General features: G+C 41.0%; 1 protein-coding gene across 3 annotated transcripts; it reads left to right on the top strand.

The window, feature by feature from the left end:
• Nucleotides 1-1,789: 1,789 nt before the first annotated feature.
• ark2ca (arkadia (RNF111) C-terminal like ring finger ubiquitin ligase 2Ca) lies at nucleotides 1,790-17,775 on the top strand. Of its 3 annotated transcripts, XM_020653352.3 has the most exons (9): nucleotides 1,851-1,986; nucleotides 3,076-4,710; nucleotides 9,846-10,152; nucleotides 10,316-10,441; nucleotides 10,586-10,715; nucleotides 11,633-11,737; nucleotides 11,991-12,086; nucleotides 12,193-12,293; nucleotides 13,124-17,775. In XM_020653352.3, exons 2-9 carry the CDS (start codon nucleotides 4,644-4,646, stop codon nucleotides 13,239-13,241), a joined length of 1,050 nt encoding a protein of 349 aa, XP_020509008.1. In that variant the 5' UTR covers nucleotides 1,851-1,986; nucleotides 3,076-4,643; the 3' UTR covers nucleotides 13,242-17,775. The 3 variants fall into 3 exon arrangements, with proteins under 3 accessions (XP_065821871.1, XP_020509010.1, XP_020509008.1); XM_065965799.1 differs by lacking the exon at nucleotides 3,076-4,710 and having other exon boundaries at nucleotides 1,790-1,986; nucleotides 11,994-12,086; XM_020653354.3 differs by lacking the exon at nucleotides 3,076-4,710 and having other exon boundaries at nucleotides 1,794-1,986.
• Nucleotides 17,776-18,018: the final 243 nt, after the last annotated feature.

Raw genomic sequence — 18,018 nt, 5'->3', positions numbered from 1 at the left:
AAGTTGAATTGATCTTTTTCAGTATACCAGTGTTTCTGAGGTGTGGGGAGTAAAGACAGAGATATTTCTTTTTGTATTTTCTAGCAGTTCGTAGAAGTCAGAATAGTTATTTGTAAACATTGTTACTTAAATTGTTCTTTAGTAGTTCTCTGTGAACCAAAAAGATAATAATAATAATAATGAGAGCACACTGATACGTGTTTCTGTAGTCTAAAGTCTTCTCCATTAAAAACTACTCTTCTGTGTAAGGGTGAGAATAATCCACATCATACACACAAAACATAATGAGATGTCGTATTGTTTTCTTTTTATCTTGTAGTCAAACAGTCTAGACAACTGCCTGGCTGCGAACAATACAATTTCACTCTCACCTTCTAAAGTGACATGAGGGGTTAAAGGTCACCCTGCGTCACCTGCCGCTAGGGGGACATATGGAGTTCACATGAAGAGGACAATGAGGGTGTGGAGCAATTCAGTCTGCGGGGCCCTTCTCTTAAAAACCAAAGCCCTTCAGCTAGCTCTTTTCACCCTTGGGGCAGAACATCAGCTGTATGCTAATTTTTTTTACAGGGCAGTGGAGGCCTCACAGAGCAGCAAGTGTGCTGGCTCACTCTCAAAAGCTGGAAATAAGTATCCTTCCTCTTGCAGATGTCTTTTTAGTCTGAATGATGCAGCTTTGGATTCTGTTTTTGTACACGCACTGCTCCAAGGTTTAGTACAACTAGTGACAGCTCACTTATTAATGGCTGCTGCCGGCATTGACTGAAAGGGACTTTTTTTTAAACAGCAAAAGTAATGAAAAAAAAAAACAGAATATTCTCTGGTTTAAGCTTTTAAAATGAGAGGGTTTACTGTTTTACTTAACAGGTAAAGGTTTCAGATTTTTGCCAAACAAAACAGGACATTTACAAGTGTTGCTTTGGGGTGCTTGTGTACATCTATATAAAAGTAATGTTCTGCTGTAGCTAATGTTTTCAAATGATTTAATATACACTGTTCGTCGTATGGAGTTAAAGATAAGTGAACTGATTTGACCTCTACTGACAGTAAAGCAGTGTGAAAGGCTCTTTGTGTGACACCGCAGGCTTAAAGCATTACATGGTGGGAATTGGACGACTAGGACATATGGGACTAAGAGTTTTGTGACCCCCTCAGCTCCCCCATGTCCATCTGTTCCTTCACCCTTCAGGCTTAACACTAAAGGCAAAGAGGTTTTGAGGACACAGACTGTATTTGGTATATTTCCTGCTCAGGAAAACTTTTTAAAAATACAGAGAAAATGTTTCTAAAGAGTTATGCCCCAAATAGGTTAAAATATATTTCAATGATCTGTATTTGGACATAATTCACTTATTGCTGTTGTTTGTTCGTTCATTTTTTTTTTACTGAAGAGTGATTGGAAAACTGAGTCCCTAAGTGAAGAAGAATCCAATTAATTGTTGGTACTGTAGGTATTAATGTAATGTGTCACCTTATCCATAATAATTATTTAACCAATTAGGGCTTTGGTCAAGTGCTAAACAAATAGGCTGAGTATATCGTGTGACGTGTCATCTGTCATGTTATGTGGATGGGAAATAAAACTTGTGAGGATATTAAAGTTGACCCTACATTCGCTTTTTCCTCAAGGTAGAGAGTTGTTTGACCAAATTAGCTTAAATGGGATTGAAGTAGCCCACCTACTCTTGGCTAGTGGATCCAGTCATGGAGGGGGGCGGGCTGTCCAAAACACAGACCTCCTCCCATTGGTGGAGCAGGGTGCCAAAGCCGGAGGGTCCTGCTCATGGGATGCAGTGATTGGCTGCTGGGCTCTGAGTGTGAAGGCTGCGCAGCACCGTCCGTTTGAATGTGCTGGGGACTGGAGGGGATCATTTCCATGGACCATCTGTCTCGCTGGCTACCCACACAACAAAGAAGGACCCAGGATGGTGTTGGTACACGTTGGATATCTGGTTCTCCCAGTCTTCGGCTCAGTTAGAAATAGAGGTATGGCTAGCTGCATTTATTTCTTTGTTCTAACTCTTAACAAAATTGTCGGCGTCGCTTCTTTTAAATGTCCTCAAATTATGTAAACAGAGCTGACACCTGACCTGCTAGCAAAAAACACAAGGCAGCCTAATCGCGACAGTCCACCGTAGATAACATAATCAGTCTTACTAGCTTTGTAGCGTCGCGCCAATTTAGCCTTAACCAAAAAAAATAAAAAAAACCCCGTTGCAACGCTGTTACGGCTACATTTTAATGTTTTTACAAACCGCCGTACAGATTTACGTTAGGGGCCCTCTTTAACAGCACCAAACGAATCCAGCTGTCAAATGGCAGCTCCCTCTTTTTCTTTTATACTCAGCTGGGCTTAAGCGGCTCGTGGGGGTCTTGCTTAATCTGTCGCGCGGTGTTTACGTGCGTTAACTGCTATTTTGTGCAGTAACCTAGGTAACGATCTGAAATAGCGACGTTTACGGGCTCATCTTGAAAAAAAAAAAAAAAGAATAATACAATTATCTGCTTTGTTTTTTTGTTTTTTCTTCCTCCCATTAAAAATTTGAACAAGCAACCGGGGCAGCTGTATCTGAATAAAAGCTGCCAAACATAACAAGGGGCTGTTTGGTTCCCTTTGTGTGCAACTTGCATCGTTTTTTGTTGTAATGCTGCGCTCATTTTATTTATTTATTTTTTTTTTTTTTTTTTACATTGATATTCGTAAGTGTCAATCAGTGCTTCTCCCTCAAAAAAATAAAATAAAAATAAATACACCTCGCTTTAAGAGGTGCAGTACCACTAGCAATTACAAACGGGCTTTAAAATGGTGGTATTCTGCCTTAAAATAAACGTCATCAAACCTCAAAAAATTGCACCACCTTTTTTAGCTGAGCGTTTTAAAGCTGGAAAAAAAAAATCCCACTTGCTGAATTTGGCAGAAGAATAACATCCTCCTCCATTGCAGCAGGCTTATCTGTGTTGATTATGTAATAATAATAATAGTAGTGGTAATAATTTGCACTGTTAAAAACTACATGCAGTAGCACCAATGATTTCATTGTGCTTTTATTTGTGTTCTTTTTTCCTGTTCCATAGTATCGAGGCTGGCTCTACATTCCGCATTTCTCAGACCTTTGTCCCCCTCCATTGTGTAGCTAACGATCATCTGCTGCTGTCTGCCGTAGCCTCTGCCTGTTCTCTGCATCTAGCTGTATTGTGAACCCCTTCTTCCTCATTTCCTCTTTCCATCTGAAGACGACATTGGCATTAAAACCGAGTTCCCACTCATACCGTATCCTTCTGTGTAACAGACTAAAGAATAACACCTTCTGTAGCAAAAACACTCTGTCTTTATTTAAACTGTCATGTTGCTCTTCAGTGAATAACCCATTGTAGCGTTAGACTTTACTACAGACTGTCATTGTGATTCTCCCATTCAGTGTGGATAGACTACATTCTGCTGTAAATTTCTGTAAAGTGGATACATTTTGATCTCCCCCCCCTCTCTTTGATTCGATTACAGCCAGGCTTAATCGAACTCCTCTAATATTTGCCTCCATCCCCTATTTGCAAAGGTGCATTGTACCAGCATGAGCACTTTGTATGATCACCTTCTCTAAACAATCTTAATCAATAATTAAACAATTGGCTAACACTCGCAGAGCTAAACTCACAGTAACCTGTGTGATGCTATGTTTTCCTTTTGATGGTCCACTGCACCTGTTAAAGTGGAGTCCAAACAGCTGCTCATAATCCTATCCATATGTGAAAGCATTTGTTCCCGCTAGCTTAATTGATACTGCACATGGGCAAGACTCTGGTCTGTCTCATCTTGCCATTTAAAAAAAAGTCTAAAATCCCCCTTTCTCAATCCACGACCATGAACAGCCCCCCCCTCAAGTCTTTCCTCAGACACCTCCAGAATGCTATCCATTTTACAGGGATGTGTATATCCTGCACTGCTGTAGAATTCCTTTTAGAATGAAAATGTCTTTTTTATTCTTTGGTTGTGGTTTTTCTACCTTATGTTCTTGTATTAGATCCTAATGCATGGTCATTTTATACTTTTGTTTTTCCACATTGAACAGCAGATTCCAATGTAAACTTTGTGTAGAGTTGTCCCTGCTATACTGAACTGTGCTGTAAGCATACACATCTACTCATTGGATGCTGCTTCTGTTCTGTTAACCCTACAGAGAGCATGGTCGGGCCTTGCCTTTGGTCTTTATTTGCATGATATTATTCTTATTATTATGGTTATATAGGTGATATTACTCTTATTATTACTATTATCACACAGTGCCACACATACTAATATTTTCCAATAAAGACTGTAGTTTTCTTTCTAACCTTCAGTGTGCTTTTTGCTGATTTCCATGTGTTCCTCCTCCTCCTCCTCCTCCTTCCTCCACACTGTGCTGTCACTGAGACGGTCCCCTCACTCTTTTTATGTGCTCTCATTTCTCAGCGGCCTTTTGACAGAGTCTACTGAACTTGCTGCTCGGCTTATGACTAGGGGCAAACACAATTTCTATACATAATAAAAAGGGGACAAAAAAAAAGCATGATTATTCTATAACACGCCGGCATTGAAACTGAACTCCCTCCTAATCCAATCACTTTGGTTTATAGAACAAAAACACAGCCTCACTCACAATCACTCGATGATGTTCATCGGTGTTAGATCAAATCAAACAACATCGGGTCCAATCGATGGCGTCATCTGTCATGGTAACCTTTATTTTCTCTTGATATCAATATAAATGGAAACATGGTGCATTTTTCTGTTAAAAACTGTTTACATATAAACCAACCACTAAATGATTGAACAAATTAAGTAATATCACGTTACTTCACCAAGTCATGCAAACAAAAGTCCAATAATATGTTTAACAACCTTCTTTGCAGGACAATTTTAAAGGGTTTAGTGCAGTCAATGACTATAAATGGCATGGCAAATTGTTGGCTAATGGTTTGTCAAAAAAATGTCCATATTCTCCTAAGAGGTATTGAGTGCTCCGTACATAATCATTAAAAAGACCGAAACAGTCTGTCCTTACTACATATAAAGTAACCAGTACTTATAAAGAAATTTAATATTTGTGGGAAATCCTGTTTATCTTTTTGCTGAGAGTTTGATGAGAAGATCAATACCACTCTCATGTCTCTACCACTAACGTGAAGCCTTTTCCATTAGCTATTATCCCAGTGTAGCATGAAGTCTGGAAACATGGAGAAACTGCTGGCCTGGCTCTGTCTATAACGAAACCTATATCACATCTAATGTTCACTTATTGCTCTTATTTGTTTAATTTGAACACAGCAGTGTATGGAAATGTCATTTTGAAGATACTTGTTATTTGCTGGCCTATTCCATTAAGATCAACTCCAGAGAAATAGTCTTTCGTAAAACAAACAGTAGCCATTCCACACGTCTTTGTAGACTAAACAAATGGTAGACAATGTGTTCATTACTGAGCTTTAGAAGTGCTGCGTGTCAATTTTGGTACCTTCAAATCAGGAGCTTCTTCCCCTCGTTCTAGTGTTTGTTGCTACACTTAACCAGCTGCTGGCTTAAGGCTGATGAATATATGGGTTGTATTGATCTTCTAATCTAACTCTCTGCCAGAACGTCACACTTTCCTCTCAGAGTCTCTTAATATGTAGCATAATAAGAAATCAATTCCGTTCAATCTGCAAAAGGCAGTTATCACATCAGTGTGAGTGTTTCAACTGTGTATCTGCGTAATGTTGGTAACTATTAGCCTCTTTCATCTAGTCATTTCCCCAGTAATGAACTGAACAGACCTTGACTCATTTATACAAATAAACCATTGAATCACAGAAAGAAGCGGCTCGCAGCTTTAACTTGAAAAGAATTCCTTTAGTCGACTATTTGTGCCTTTTGTAGTTTCAGACAAAAGCTGAAGTAAATCCTGTTCAGCTCTTGTCACATTACCGCCGCAAACTAGTTGTTGCATGTTGCTGGAAGTTTTCTCTAAATAAAGGATTGACAATGATTATATGAATATAGATATACTGAACGTTAGTTTATCAGGTATGAGTCTTTTCCAATAAAAGTTCCAAATGTCTACTAACCCCCCACAAAAAATGTGGTTGCTTCTGTTGAAAGTAAAAAAAAAAAAAGGGCTACTTGTCAAATCATGTCTATAGGTTCTGTTAAACAATATTTTTTGAGTTTTAAGCTGCACAAACTTAAAAATCAGGAAATAAAAGAGAGTTATAGTCTGTGACTTCTTGTTCAAGTTCCAGCCACTTGAGCCTAACATCTGTTCACAATGTCTGAAATAGACATGAGTTATTTATGTGCAGACATAAGGTGTGTCGAAGACATAGACATGTGTGTTTGCATATTTCTCCACCACCAGCAGCAGCAGCAGCAACAGACTTTTAAATAACTCCGCAGCCATAATGCTTACGATATTTTACAGTAGCTGCACTGGCTTGTACCACATTATTTCAGGTGTTTTGTCTTCCATTTAACACCCTACTTTGTCCTAATTTAACCAATGTTTAATATTAAGATTAGTGCGTGTGCAAGCATTTGATGCAGATTTTGATTCCAGGGCTGGTTTCACTCATTGGTCCCTCACTGTGAGAGTGAGTGTGCTAATATGTGAAATCAGCTGGTGAGGTGTTTTAAAAAAAAAAAAAAAAAAAAAGAAATGGATATATTGCATAAACAAAGCCCACACTGTCACACACATGATGGAAGACCATCACACTAGGCGGAAGACAGGATTATGTTAGAGAGGAGATGCAATTGTAAAGCTGCAGCGATGGCAGGGGGGAGGAGGGGAAGAGAGAGAGACAGGTTCGATGTCAGACTGCTGCAGTCGCGGCTGGGCAGGGCTTACAGGCTGTCACTCACACAGGGACGCCATGCCGCAGCCACACCGTGGGGGAGGGGCTGCCTGTGCAGCAGCTCAGGGGTGAAGAGAGGTGGATGAAGCGAGTGCATGTCTGTGTGTGTCTGTGTCTGTGTGTGTGTGTGTATGTGCATGGATGAATGGGTGGGGGTCTGTTCTGCACCAATCAGGCATTTTATATCTGTGAGTCAAAGCCGAAGCAGAGATGAAACAATAACACAATCAGGGCTGTTACTGCCAGCAGCACTGCAGTATGTCAAATATTAATGTCAGCGGTTGGAGCTGTGATAGAGCCCAGAGACAAATAATTTGATATTTAGTCAAAGCTTCACACCGAGTCCAGTCTTACCAGGTCACAGGGTTTACACAAACTGATGCACAGCCTTTACCAATCCAAACCAACCAGTCTGCCATTTCTGCTCTAATTCCTCGGACACATGTTGTCTCAGATGGCTCGTGGCTCTCAAAGGTTCACTGGCTTCCCATGTCCCAAGGCGAAATGTGACATAGAAAATAACAACCAGATATGAATCATTTTTGCAGAAATTAAATAAAAAAATGTATCTTTCGATTATCTTATATTTTTGCTTTGTGGGGGGAAAGTCCCATGAAAAGATTGACAAAGCAGTCATCTCTTATAAGGCCACATCCAGCAGCCGCTTAGCTAAGTTAAGATTAGCACAAAGACTAATCAGAATCAGAAATACGTTATGTATCGAGGGAAGGAAAACGACTAGCGTAGCTCTGAAGAAACATAACAAATGACCCTTCTGGAACAAACATGTCAATCTTGTGTCAGACTAATCTTTTAGTTTTTAGTTCTTGGGGGGGGGGGGGGGGGAAACTACCTAGACTGCTAGTACAGCACTTTTGGAGTCTCCACTGCTAAGTCAGTCTCAAACAAGAAATGATTAGTTCGACATTTAAACTGATTTCAAAAAACAAAAAACAAAAAAAACATGTTATTAAGTTCACCTTAGAGGTGGTTGTTGCTGTGTGCTGCTGTCATACATAACCAAGCTAGCCCCTGTTAGCAGTAGGCCTATCTGTGTTAAGCTAAGCTAACCAGCTGCTTCAAGAAAAAAAAAAAAAACAAGGTGTACCAATCTTCTTCTATACACAAACATATTCCTAAAATGTAGAATTATTCCTCAAAATAAATACACTGAAATTGTGACTCATGTACTTTTGAATAATGCTCCTTCCTGTGTCTAAAACCTGCCTGAGTCAGCCTGAAACCGCTTACACAACAGTAGATGAGACAATTATGTCTTCCACCATAAGCACATTTAGAGTGACAGTAAGATGGCAATGTGGCATCTGGTGTGCCACTTGGGGAGATGTGGCACATGCTGGTAGTTCAGTGACATGCCAGTAGTCCAGCACCATTTACGCTTAGTTTAGTGTCATATGTGCCATGTGCTGTGGCTGATGGCATGCCACAAGGGGGCCAGTGACATCCTGTCCAGTCACATTCAACTGTCACATCAGTACCACCTTCCACCACCATGATGTACTGTATATATAAATAATAACGTCATGCTCTATGACATATACAATTACTGGCACATGATGTACTTAATGTATTTGCAACAAAGGTATATTTACGTGTCTTTCGTCGATTATTCATGTTTATTGAAAGTTGTTTGTTATCTCCATGATGACAGTCATTTCAATAACATGTCATCGCCCTAGGTCGTAGCTCAAAGCTTATCTCAGCTAACAAGGCTAGCCTAGCCACCATAGCCAGTCTGAGTAATTCATAACAGATGTAAAAAAAAAACTATAGGCCTATACAATACATACTGTATGAAAAACAGAAATAAGAAACTTAGATTTACATCATACGTTACTATATTGTACTAGTGTTGTCTATAAAGACAAAAAGTGTCAACATTTATGAAAGCAAGTGTACATAATAGAGCAAGACCACTGGTATTAATTAACATTATATACATCATGGTGGTGGGTGTTACCTGGCCCCTATTGGCATGCCATCGGCAAAGGCACATGGCACTGAACTAATGGTATGTATGCCACTAAGCCACGCGTGCACATAGTGCTGGACGACTGGCATTTCACTGAACTACTGGCAGTTGCACAGGGATCCCTCAGTGGCATGCCTGTTGCCATATTGCAATTTGGCACTGCTGCACATTAAATGGAACTAACAGTATGAAGGCCATTCAAAGGCACAATACTCAGGTATTTTATTATTCTCTCTGTGTCCTGTTAAAGAAAGCTAGAAAGCTGGAATGAGAAGCTGGAATGGGAACTGTTCGTCCTTACCTCACCCTCCCCTCAGCCTTCCCTTTCTCTCAGCTCGGAGTAATTTCTATTGATTGTTTGGTGCAATTCGATACTGAGGTGATTCAGTGGGGCTAGCACACAGTCTCATGTCTCCTCCACCTCTGTTACGAAAGGGAGAATGGCGGGGGCTTACAGTCCTTTGAGCCCACCTTAGTTCCTTTTGGTGGTTTTAATGAGAAAACTACAATTGAATATGCATTTCTTGAAAAAAAAAAAACATTATATAGAGCAAATTTGACAAACTGTGGACCTCAGACAACACTCTGTGTTCTCGATCGTCTTGGAAAAGCACCAAAATGTTAGTGATGATCAATCCTTTCTGTAGTGGAAATGGGTGCAATCTGTGTGTGGGTTTTGACAGAGCTCCACAGGGGTCTTGATGTCTGCGTCCTCCATCTGCTGTTTTGTCTGTCTTGTCTTGTCTCTTCCTGTGTCGGGTCTCTCCTATTGTCATGTTCTCTCTGTGTGAATGATTGTTGAATTTATTTGTGTGTGTTTGTGTGTGTGTGTGTGCGTGAGAAAGCCAGAAGGTGCTGGTTTTTGCCATGATGTGTGTGAAAATGTCCTCATCACTGGTTTGTCTGGGTTTCCATGTGGTGTCTGATTGAATGAAACCGATTACAAGCTTTCTCTGGCTCAATGTTTCTCTCCATTTATTCCCCGTAGGAGCACACTTCACCAGGCATCAGCACAGCCATGCTACCTCCTGCCGACACTTTCACCTGGGCGCTCCCCAGGCACCCATCTCAGCAGAGTTCCCCTTGGGAAATGCCGGCCAGCCGCCTCAGACCGGCCTGGCCACCCACCTGCCTCCGGCGCACCACCCGCCGCCTCCCCTCACTGCCCTGCCCGCAGCTCCTCAGTTCCAGGATGTGCCAGGGCCTCCATTCCTACCTCAGGCCTTACACCAGCAATACCTCATCCAGCAGCAGCTTATCGAAGCGCAGCATCGCAGGATCCTCCCTCACTCCAGGTAGAACCACGACCTACACGCATATACAGATAAACGCAAGTATGTGCTGCTAGTCTTAGCCAGGTCTCATGTAATAGAGAACTATGATCTCCATGTGACATTCCTGGTTGAGTTAAGGTTTGATAAAAAAAAAGTAAACATTACTCTTTCTTTTCGTTTCTAGAAGGACCCAGGAGCGCATCCCTCTGAACCCTCACAGACTGCGTTCAGGCTACGACTACTCCCCGCCCCTTCATGTTCCTCAGCCAATGACACAGCAGCAGCGGTACCTGGCCGAAGGCACAGACTGGTGAGTCCCTGTCGGAGATTAACCGGAGTCCCGTGGAGTCCAGAAATGATCCCATCCTTTCATCACTGCGCCCATCTGTCTGTCCGTCCCCTTGCCTTGCATGGGTGACAGTGATGATTTAGTTGCCTGTCTGTCTGCCCGCAGGGATCTCAGTGTCGATGCTGGCCTTCCTCACCATCAGTACCAGCTCCAGCAGCTCCCGCAGCACTATCAGCATTACCTGGCCTCTCCTCGGATGCATCACTTCCCCAGGAACACATCGTCTGCACAAGTGGTATGTTTGACACCCTGCTATTCATATTATTTTATTACTTTTGCTTGTTTACCATTGCTATCTTGACCTAAGCTTTGATGTGATACACTTCTGCCTTTACTTTAAATAGCATTTCACTGATTTAACTTTGCAGACCTACAACATTAACAGTTGATAGTTATGAAAGCTTCAGAATTGTGGCAGCAGTACAGCAGATTTTGGTTTAATTCCTCTTCCTTATAATTTGATCCATACCCACAGAACATCCTAGCCATTAATGGCATGGCAACAGCTGTATGGAAACCTTAATTTGATTCTGGACAACTCTTGTGTGATTTGTAAACAATGTTTCTTCAGTGGATGTGTTTGTTATTGTGAACCATATTTGGAGAGAGACTACTGTTTGAATACTGTGTGAAATCTGTTATTTCAACCCCAACCATGATATTTCCCTGAACCCAACCAACAATGTTTTTGTGCCTGAACCTCACCAATATGAGACTGTTTCACATTGTTTGGTTTCATTTTGGCACCATTAATACTTGGCTATGGTAAGGCACAGAAACTATTTGGTAGGGGTAACAAGTAGGTCTAACAATTATAGGTCCAGTTGGCTAATGGCTTTACAAATGTTTGTACCATCTAGTGCCCCGCAGTATGGTTTGAGATATGGGTGCATTATGCTAACAGCAGCTGTTAACCTCTCAGGCAGAGAAGAGGAGTGGGCTACAGAGGTCTGGTTACCTCACTTCTTGCAAACTCCATCAACCATTTTTTTTTTTTAAATGTTCTTTGTGCCTTTGCTGTTTTGCAGCTATTTGTGTCACTTTCAGTATTCTAAAAGAATTTGTCTCTAACAATGCACTAAAACAAAAAAAAAACATGCTTGACTTCAGGGTTATTATGGCTGTAATAAAAGACGCCTTCTTTATTGCTAGGTTGTGCATGAAATCAGAAACTACCCATACCCCCAGCTGCACCTGTTGGCACTGCAAAGTCTGAATCCTTCAAGGCACGCCACCGCTGTGCGAGAAAGTTATGAGGTAAATCTATCTTTAAATACACTTCATACACTTTCCACCCACCCGGTGTCAGAGAACTTGAACCTCCCTCTGTACTGCCTTGTTCTGGAGGCACAACTTTCCAGTTTTTCAAGCACTTTTAAGACATCCTGTATGAGACATCCTGTATTTGTTTGTTTAAGGTTTGAAATGTAATCTTTATACGAGGCCCTTTTAGTAGCTGTTCCGTGATCATCGTTATATTGATTGTATAACACAATGAGTTTTCCTCCAGGAGTTGTTGCAGTTGGAGGACCGGCTTGGCAGTGTCAGTAGAGGAGCTGTTCAGACGACCATAGAGCGGTTCACCTTTCCACACAAATACAAGAAGGTAGGGAACAATGAAACACAGAGACATAAACTGCTGGTTTACTCCCACTGAGCTTCATTTTTTGACCCCCGTCTCTTTGTCTCCGTGTAATCCGACCTGCTAACAGAGAAAGCCCCTGCATCTGAAGATTGGAGAGGAGGAGGAGACAGATGTGGATGAGAAGTGTACCATCTGTTTGTCCATGCTGGAGGACGGAGAGGACGTCAGGTTAGAAAGATGCACAACTTTAGAAGTAGTTGACAGTTTGTGAAATGTTCTATCTATCTATCTATCTATCTATCTATCTATCTATCTATCTATCTATCTATCTATCTATCTATCTTTATGCATGTGTATTTAAGGGATGTCATAGAACCGATAATTTGTAAATTTGCTTTCGACACTGTGAACCTCCTGCTGCTAATTTCAGTGTCAGCAAATGCCAAAATCATTTAGCTAACAGCCAAATCCTCCCTGTTCCTCACATTAGACATAAACTGTCACTACATTTCTTAACTAGTGCCGCTTTAATCTTAATGATTCAGTGTGAAACAGCTGAGACAGCAATACATAAGTCAATTGGGAGGAGGAATTTCATACTGTCTGACAGAGCGAGTCTAGCTGTTTTCCCCCTGTTTCCAGTCTTTATGCTAAGCTAAGCTAACCAGCAGCTGGGTATAACTTATATTTTAAAAGACAAACTGGAGGTTGGGATCTATTTTCTGCTTTCTGACTCTCCGTCAGAAAACCCACTGGAGAATGTGCTACTACACATGCATTCAAAACCAGGTTGGGGGTGAGATTTGGGTGATAAGAGCCATGCCCAGAGACAGGGAGAGAGTCTCAGTTTACAGCAGATGGAGTCTCAGCTGTCTGGGCGGCTTGGAGGATTGATGACTCAACAGAAGTCTTCTCTACATGCCTGAATGAACAAAATTAACTCCCTGCTGCTTTCAGATGTTCCCTGCAAGCACATAACTGTATCCTCTCGGGGAGATTCATGCAGGCCTACGTGAATCAACACTGACCCTGTGCCTCTGTGTTTCTCTGTCCTCCAGGAGACTACCCTGCATGCACCTCTTCCATCAGGGCTGCGTCGACCAATGGCTGGCCACAAGCAGGAAGTGTCCAATCTGTCGAGTTGACATCGAAACACAGCTGAACCCCGACAGCTGATGAGATTCAACCCCATCCCCCTCCACCCTACCTCCTCCCTGTCAGTCACACTCATGTGGTTCCTGCTTTCTTCCACCTCCTTCCTCCCGCACCTCCCCCACCACCACCACCCCCCCCCCCCCCCCCCCCTTGTCGGGTGCTTTTGCCAAATGTCTCCAGACATCATGTGACATCACCACCCCACGTCTTCTGACTCACGCTTTAACTGAGCCAAGCCAGGACAGCCAACTGCAAGAGAGGCCGCAAAGGACTCTCTTTATAATGAAGCACATCCCCTCTGGAGGCAAAAGACACACACAAACACACACATATACTCATGTACACAGGGTTTACTTGTAGCTTGCTGGTTGTAAGTGGGGTGTTGTTGCTGTTGTGGTGTCGTACTGTAGGTAGCCACGGGCTGTGTAGCATGTCCTCAAAGCCATGACTTTATGTCCTGAGAGTGGAAAACGCATAACCCCACACTGAGCTGGCTACTTTCTCTCTTTCTCAATATATAAATATATATACAAATATATATTTCTCTTTTAAAACACTTCAATCAAAGTGAATATTCTGCCACACAAGAAAAACGAAATGCTCTGATGCCATGTTTACCTAAAGATCATTTGTGGTCGTAGTAGAGTAGCAGTAACCAACAAGTGATAACCTGGTGCGCTGTTGCTGCACTAGCTAGCTAAGTGTTTTAATTCTATCATGCAGCTTTGACCTTTTGCAATATATTTACCTTGGGTTGGTGTTGTGTGAGTAGGTCTCTTTCACTGCTGTGGAAGCCAAGCCAAGTGATCGAGTTGTCATATGTGTGTTTTTAAAACTTCAAAATAGGTAGAAGTGTTTTTACCAAAATGCATTTTGTCACAGTGTAGCTTGAGCCTCAAGCAGGTTGTGTGTATGTGTGTGTGTGTGTGCTCTGCCCTGCTGTGTGTGTGTGTGTGTGTGTGTATGTGACTTCAGGAATGTGTTGAACAAATGTGTGTATGTTCAGAAAGTGCAAATGTGAGTGTGCGTGCTACACCTAAAACTTGTGGTAGGTTAACAGCAAGGCCACTGGAGTGCTTATACAACACAAAGCCAAAAAAAAAGGATTAAAAAAAGGAAACCGATGTGCGCTGCAGAGGAAAGTGGGAGGAACATTTAGCTGCCCTTTTACCTGCATCTTCATCTGGCATCTGGCCAGCGGCAGAACTGTGTGCGCCGAAAAAAATGCATGTTTCACTGTTGACTTGGGTGGCTGCTTTGGTAGAGTTTCTGCGAAACAGTACACAGATGGCTTTGCATGACTTAGTTAATCTGAGCTGTGACTATCTTCTTAACACAAACAAAAAAAAAATGAGCACGGTGTCAGCGGCTGCTCCACTGACTTGTAGCGTGTGTTCATCCAGTCCCCTTTGGTGGCAGCCCTGGAATCCTCTTTTTGATGTTTACCTTAATGCCTAAAGAACAAGCACATGTGACAATAGTTATATAGGAACAAACGTTTTTTTGGTATTGCATTCGGTTTATATTTAGGTCTAGATTCATGCAGTGTTTTCAGCAGAGACAGGAGCTTACGTATTGATCTTGTGTATTCGTGTGACAGACCTCCCCTCGTGGTTGCTATGCTGGTTGCTATGCTGTATTGCTAGAACATTTAGAACGTGGTGAGACAGAGGCAGCCTCCCTCTCGCAGTGCACACAGACATGAGACGGCGCATCAGGAGGGAAGATAGGCTGTTAAGATAAGTGGACCCTCTTTCTCACTACTTAAGCTGTGTCCCCAATAAAAGTACTGTTCAGGCCCACAGCGAAGTAAAAAATACTACGTCAAATAATGTTCAAAAAAACCACTAAGTCCTTCTACTTTCTTAAGACCCTGGTCACTGTGCCTGGAGCACATATTTTTAAAGTATCAACCCTTGAAAGGAATTGCTAGACTGGCTAGTGTCTCTTCTGAAAAATAATGCCTTTTAAACCAAGCTACTGGTTTAAGCTACTTTGGACAAAAAATATATATACATTCCCAGAGACCATTGTTGTCTTTGTTTCTACAGAGACTTAAAGACAATAAAGATTAGGCAAATTAGTCTTCTGAGGTGAGAAAGAGACTTCAAAATGCTGCAAGTTCTTCAGAAACTTGAAATGTTCAGCGCTTCAAGTCCCAACTTAAGGTACTGGTTCTTTCAGAAAATCTCACCCCCTACCTTTGACCATGGTCCCTGCCTTTTTTAATACAATGCATATCTTCTGTAGTCTGTAGTGATTGAAAAAAAGTTCCTGCAGTGGAAATACATTATTATTTGGACCAGGGATTGTTATTCAGGCAATTACAAAGTTGTCTGCCTTTCCTCCAGTTTCTGAAGACCCTTGAAGATTTATCAAATTAATCGGATGAGGTGAGCAACAGTTATGCTTCCTGCGAGTACTTCTGATTATAACTATAACTCACAACTGTTCAGCGCTACAACTCCCTCCTCAAAGTACCAGTACTTTCAGAAAACATAACCCCCTAGAGACACATTTTGGAGAGAAGAATAAAGTTCTTGGAACCCCAAAGGTCCTGTATATTTTAGCCCCTGGGACATTATTTTGACCCTTGTCCCAGTTGAGGAAACAATATGTACCTCCTTAGGTTCCTACTTATTGGTGGAAATGTGGCAAAAGCCTGACCAGTTTTCCTCCTGTTTGAAGACACTCTACTGTTCTTATCAACGAAAGTAAAGGATTGAGCCCTCGAGGACCATTTGGCAAGGATTAGTTCTCCCTGTCTTGTGCACTGCCAGTGTTGATTCTGCCTCCTCCTGTAGTGGAGTCATCTTTGATGAAGTTTTCATAGTTTACACAGGGTGTTGTCAGTTGAAATGCCTTAAGTATTTAACAATCATAATTTATTACTAACTGTAGATATTGTGGGTATGTATTTAATTTTATATAGTTTTCTTTGCGGGATGGGCAACTGAATCATAATTTATTTATTTAGAAATAACAAAAAAAATGGTATGAAAAAAAACTATTACCTCATTTTTGCATTGTTTTAAATGGGAATGCTTTGCATGCAGTTGTACTTTTTGGAACACTAAAGTTAAAGACGCCCTGCTGTTAGATCTCGACAAGCTGGCTGTGCGATGTCTACTGTCAAAGTCTGAGCAACTGAGCCCGCTCTATTTCTCTCTCTCTCTCACTCACTCTATTTCTTTCTCTCTCTCTCTCTCTCTCTCTCTATCTCTCTCTCTGTCTGTCTGTCTGTCTCTCTATCTCTCCCATGTGGTGCTGTGAATCTTGGTTACATTCCATTCAATGCAATTTCTCAGATCCCCCATGCTGTGATGTAGTGGACAAACTGCAATGAAGTGATTTTTTTTTTTTTTTTTAGTTTGTGTCTTTTTCTTTTTTTTTTTGCACTCACTTGTTTAACAATGGGAACCCTCTCACTGGCAAAAAGTTAGTTTAGATAATTTTAATATTATCACTAAACACTGTTTTTTGTGTATGCTCTGCTTCTCACAATGCACTATGGGTCTTTACGATCATCAGTGAAGCATGTTCCTTCATTTGAATTCTGTCTGTCTTTGATTTTTGTCTCCCTTGTGTTTCTCTTCTTCTTCTGTTCGACTTAAACATAACAAGTGCCTCGCTTTAAGTGTTAGTAGATATTTTTCCATATTTCTGCAACCATTCAAAACAATCAGTCCATGAAGCCACCATGCCTTATTGGTTGCGTTATTAATTATGAAGAAGGAGCTAAGGCAACATTTGACAGGAGTGTACAAAAGCCATTATACACGAAATTCAAGCAAAATAGCTGCTGGTTTGTTGTGCTAAAACATTACATCAAGAGAAAAAAAAAAGTTCTTTAAAGAGGCATGTTTGTGGGCTTTACAAATACTACATAAATTCTACTTAATTTAATTCTCTGTTCTGTTTATCTTTCTTTTTCTTGCTACTCTTTTTTATTCTACCGTCCATCTGTCCTCTCAGAATCGGTCCTGTTTCCTTTCACAGTCTAAAAGGAAGGCAAGGATTTAAAAGCACAACCTTTTTCTAAAAATGCATGTTTTCTCAGGTTTCAATATAGTCTCAATGGTTTCATAGTATACGGTGAAAATATATACAAAGAATATAACAGAAAAAAAAAGAATTTTGTTGCTGTTTGAAACTGAAAAACAAAGCTGAAGAGAAAATATCCCAAAAAGTGCCAGTGAAAGGGCTGCCGCCATCCTTGTATGAAAATCTGCTGTTTTAGCTGTGACTGCGCAATGTTTTTCAATATAGGATATTTTATCTGAAAATAGAACTATTTATCATTAATATTAAAGCAATAGCGCATTAATGTGATGAGTGTGTTGATCAAGAAATGGATGAGCATATTATGCGTAAATGTTAGATTCACATGTGGTGGAATTTTGTACTTTATTTATTATTACTAATAATAATGATAATGATTTCAAGAGTTGCATTGCTGAACCCAAACTGTTCTTATTTTATTTTAACTTTATTTCATGGCTTGTATATTATCCTTTTGTATGTGCTCTTTTTGTAATAAATTGGATAAAATGGATTAGTACATGTAGTGCCTTTTTATTCTATTATGTTATGGTGCAAGCTCTCTCCAAAAACTTAATGGGGTTCCAACCTGACCTCTGATGATCAAGCCTTGGTTAGGAGGTCAAATTGAAAAATACTCAACCTGCAGCCATCTCTATTATTCACTTCAACATCAGGTGAAAACAGTCTTTAGATGTTATGCATCAACGTACCCCAAAATGCTCAGGCAAGAAAACACTGAAAGCAGTTTGCAAAT

Source organism: Labrus bergylta, chromosome 17 (genome assembly GCF_963930695.1).
Source record: "Labrus bergylta chromosome 17, fLabBer1.1, whole genome shotgun sequence".
Lineage (NCBI taxonomy): Eukaryota > Metazoa > Chordata > Actinopteri > Labriformes > Labridae > Labrus > Labrus bergylta.
The sequence above is the reverse complement of the archived record's forward strand: the minus strand, read 5'-3'. Positions and strand labels throughout refer to the sequence as shown.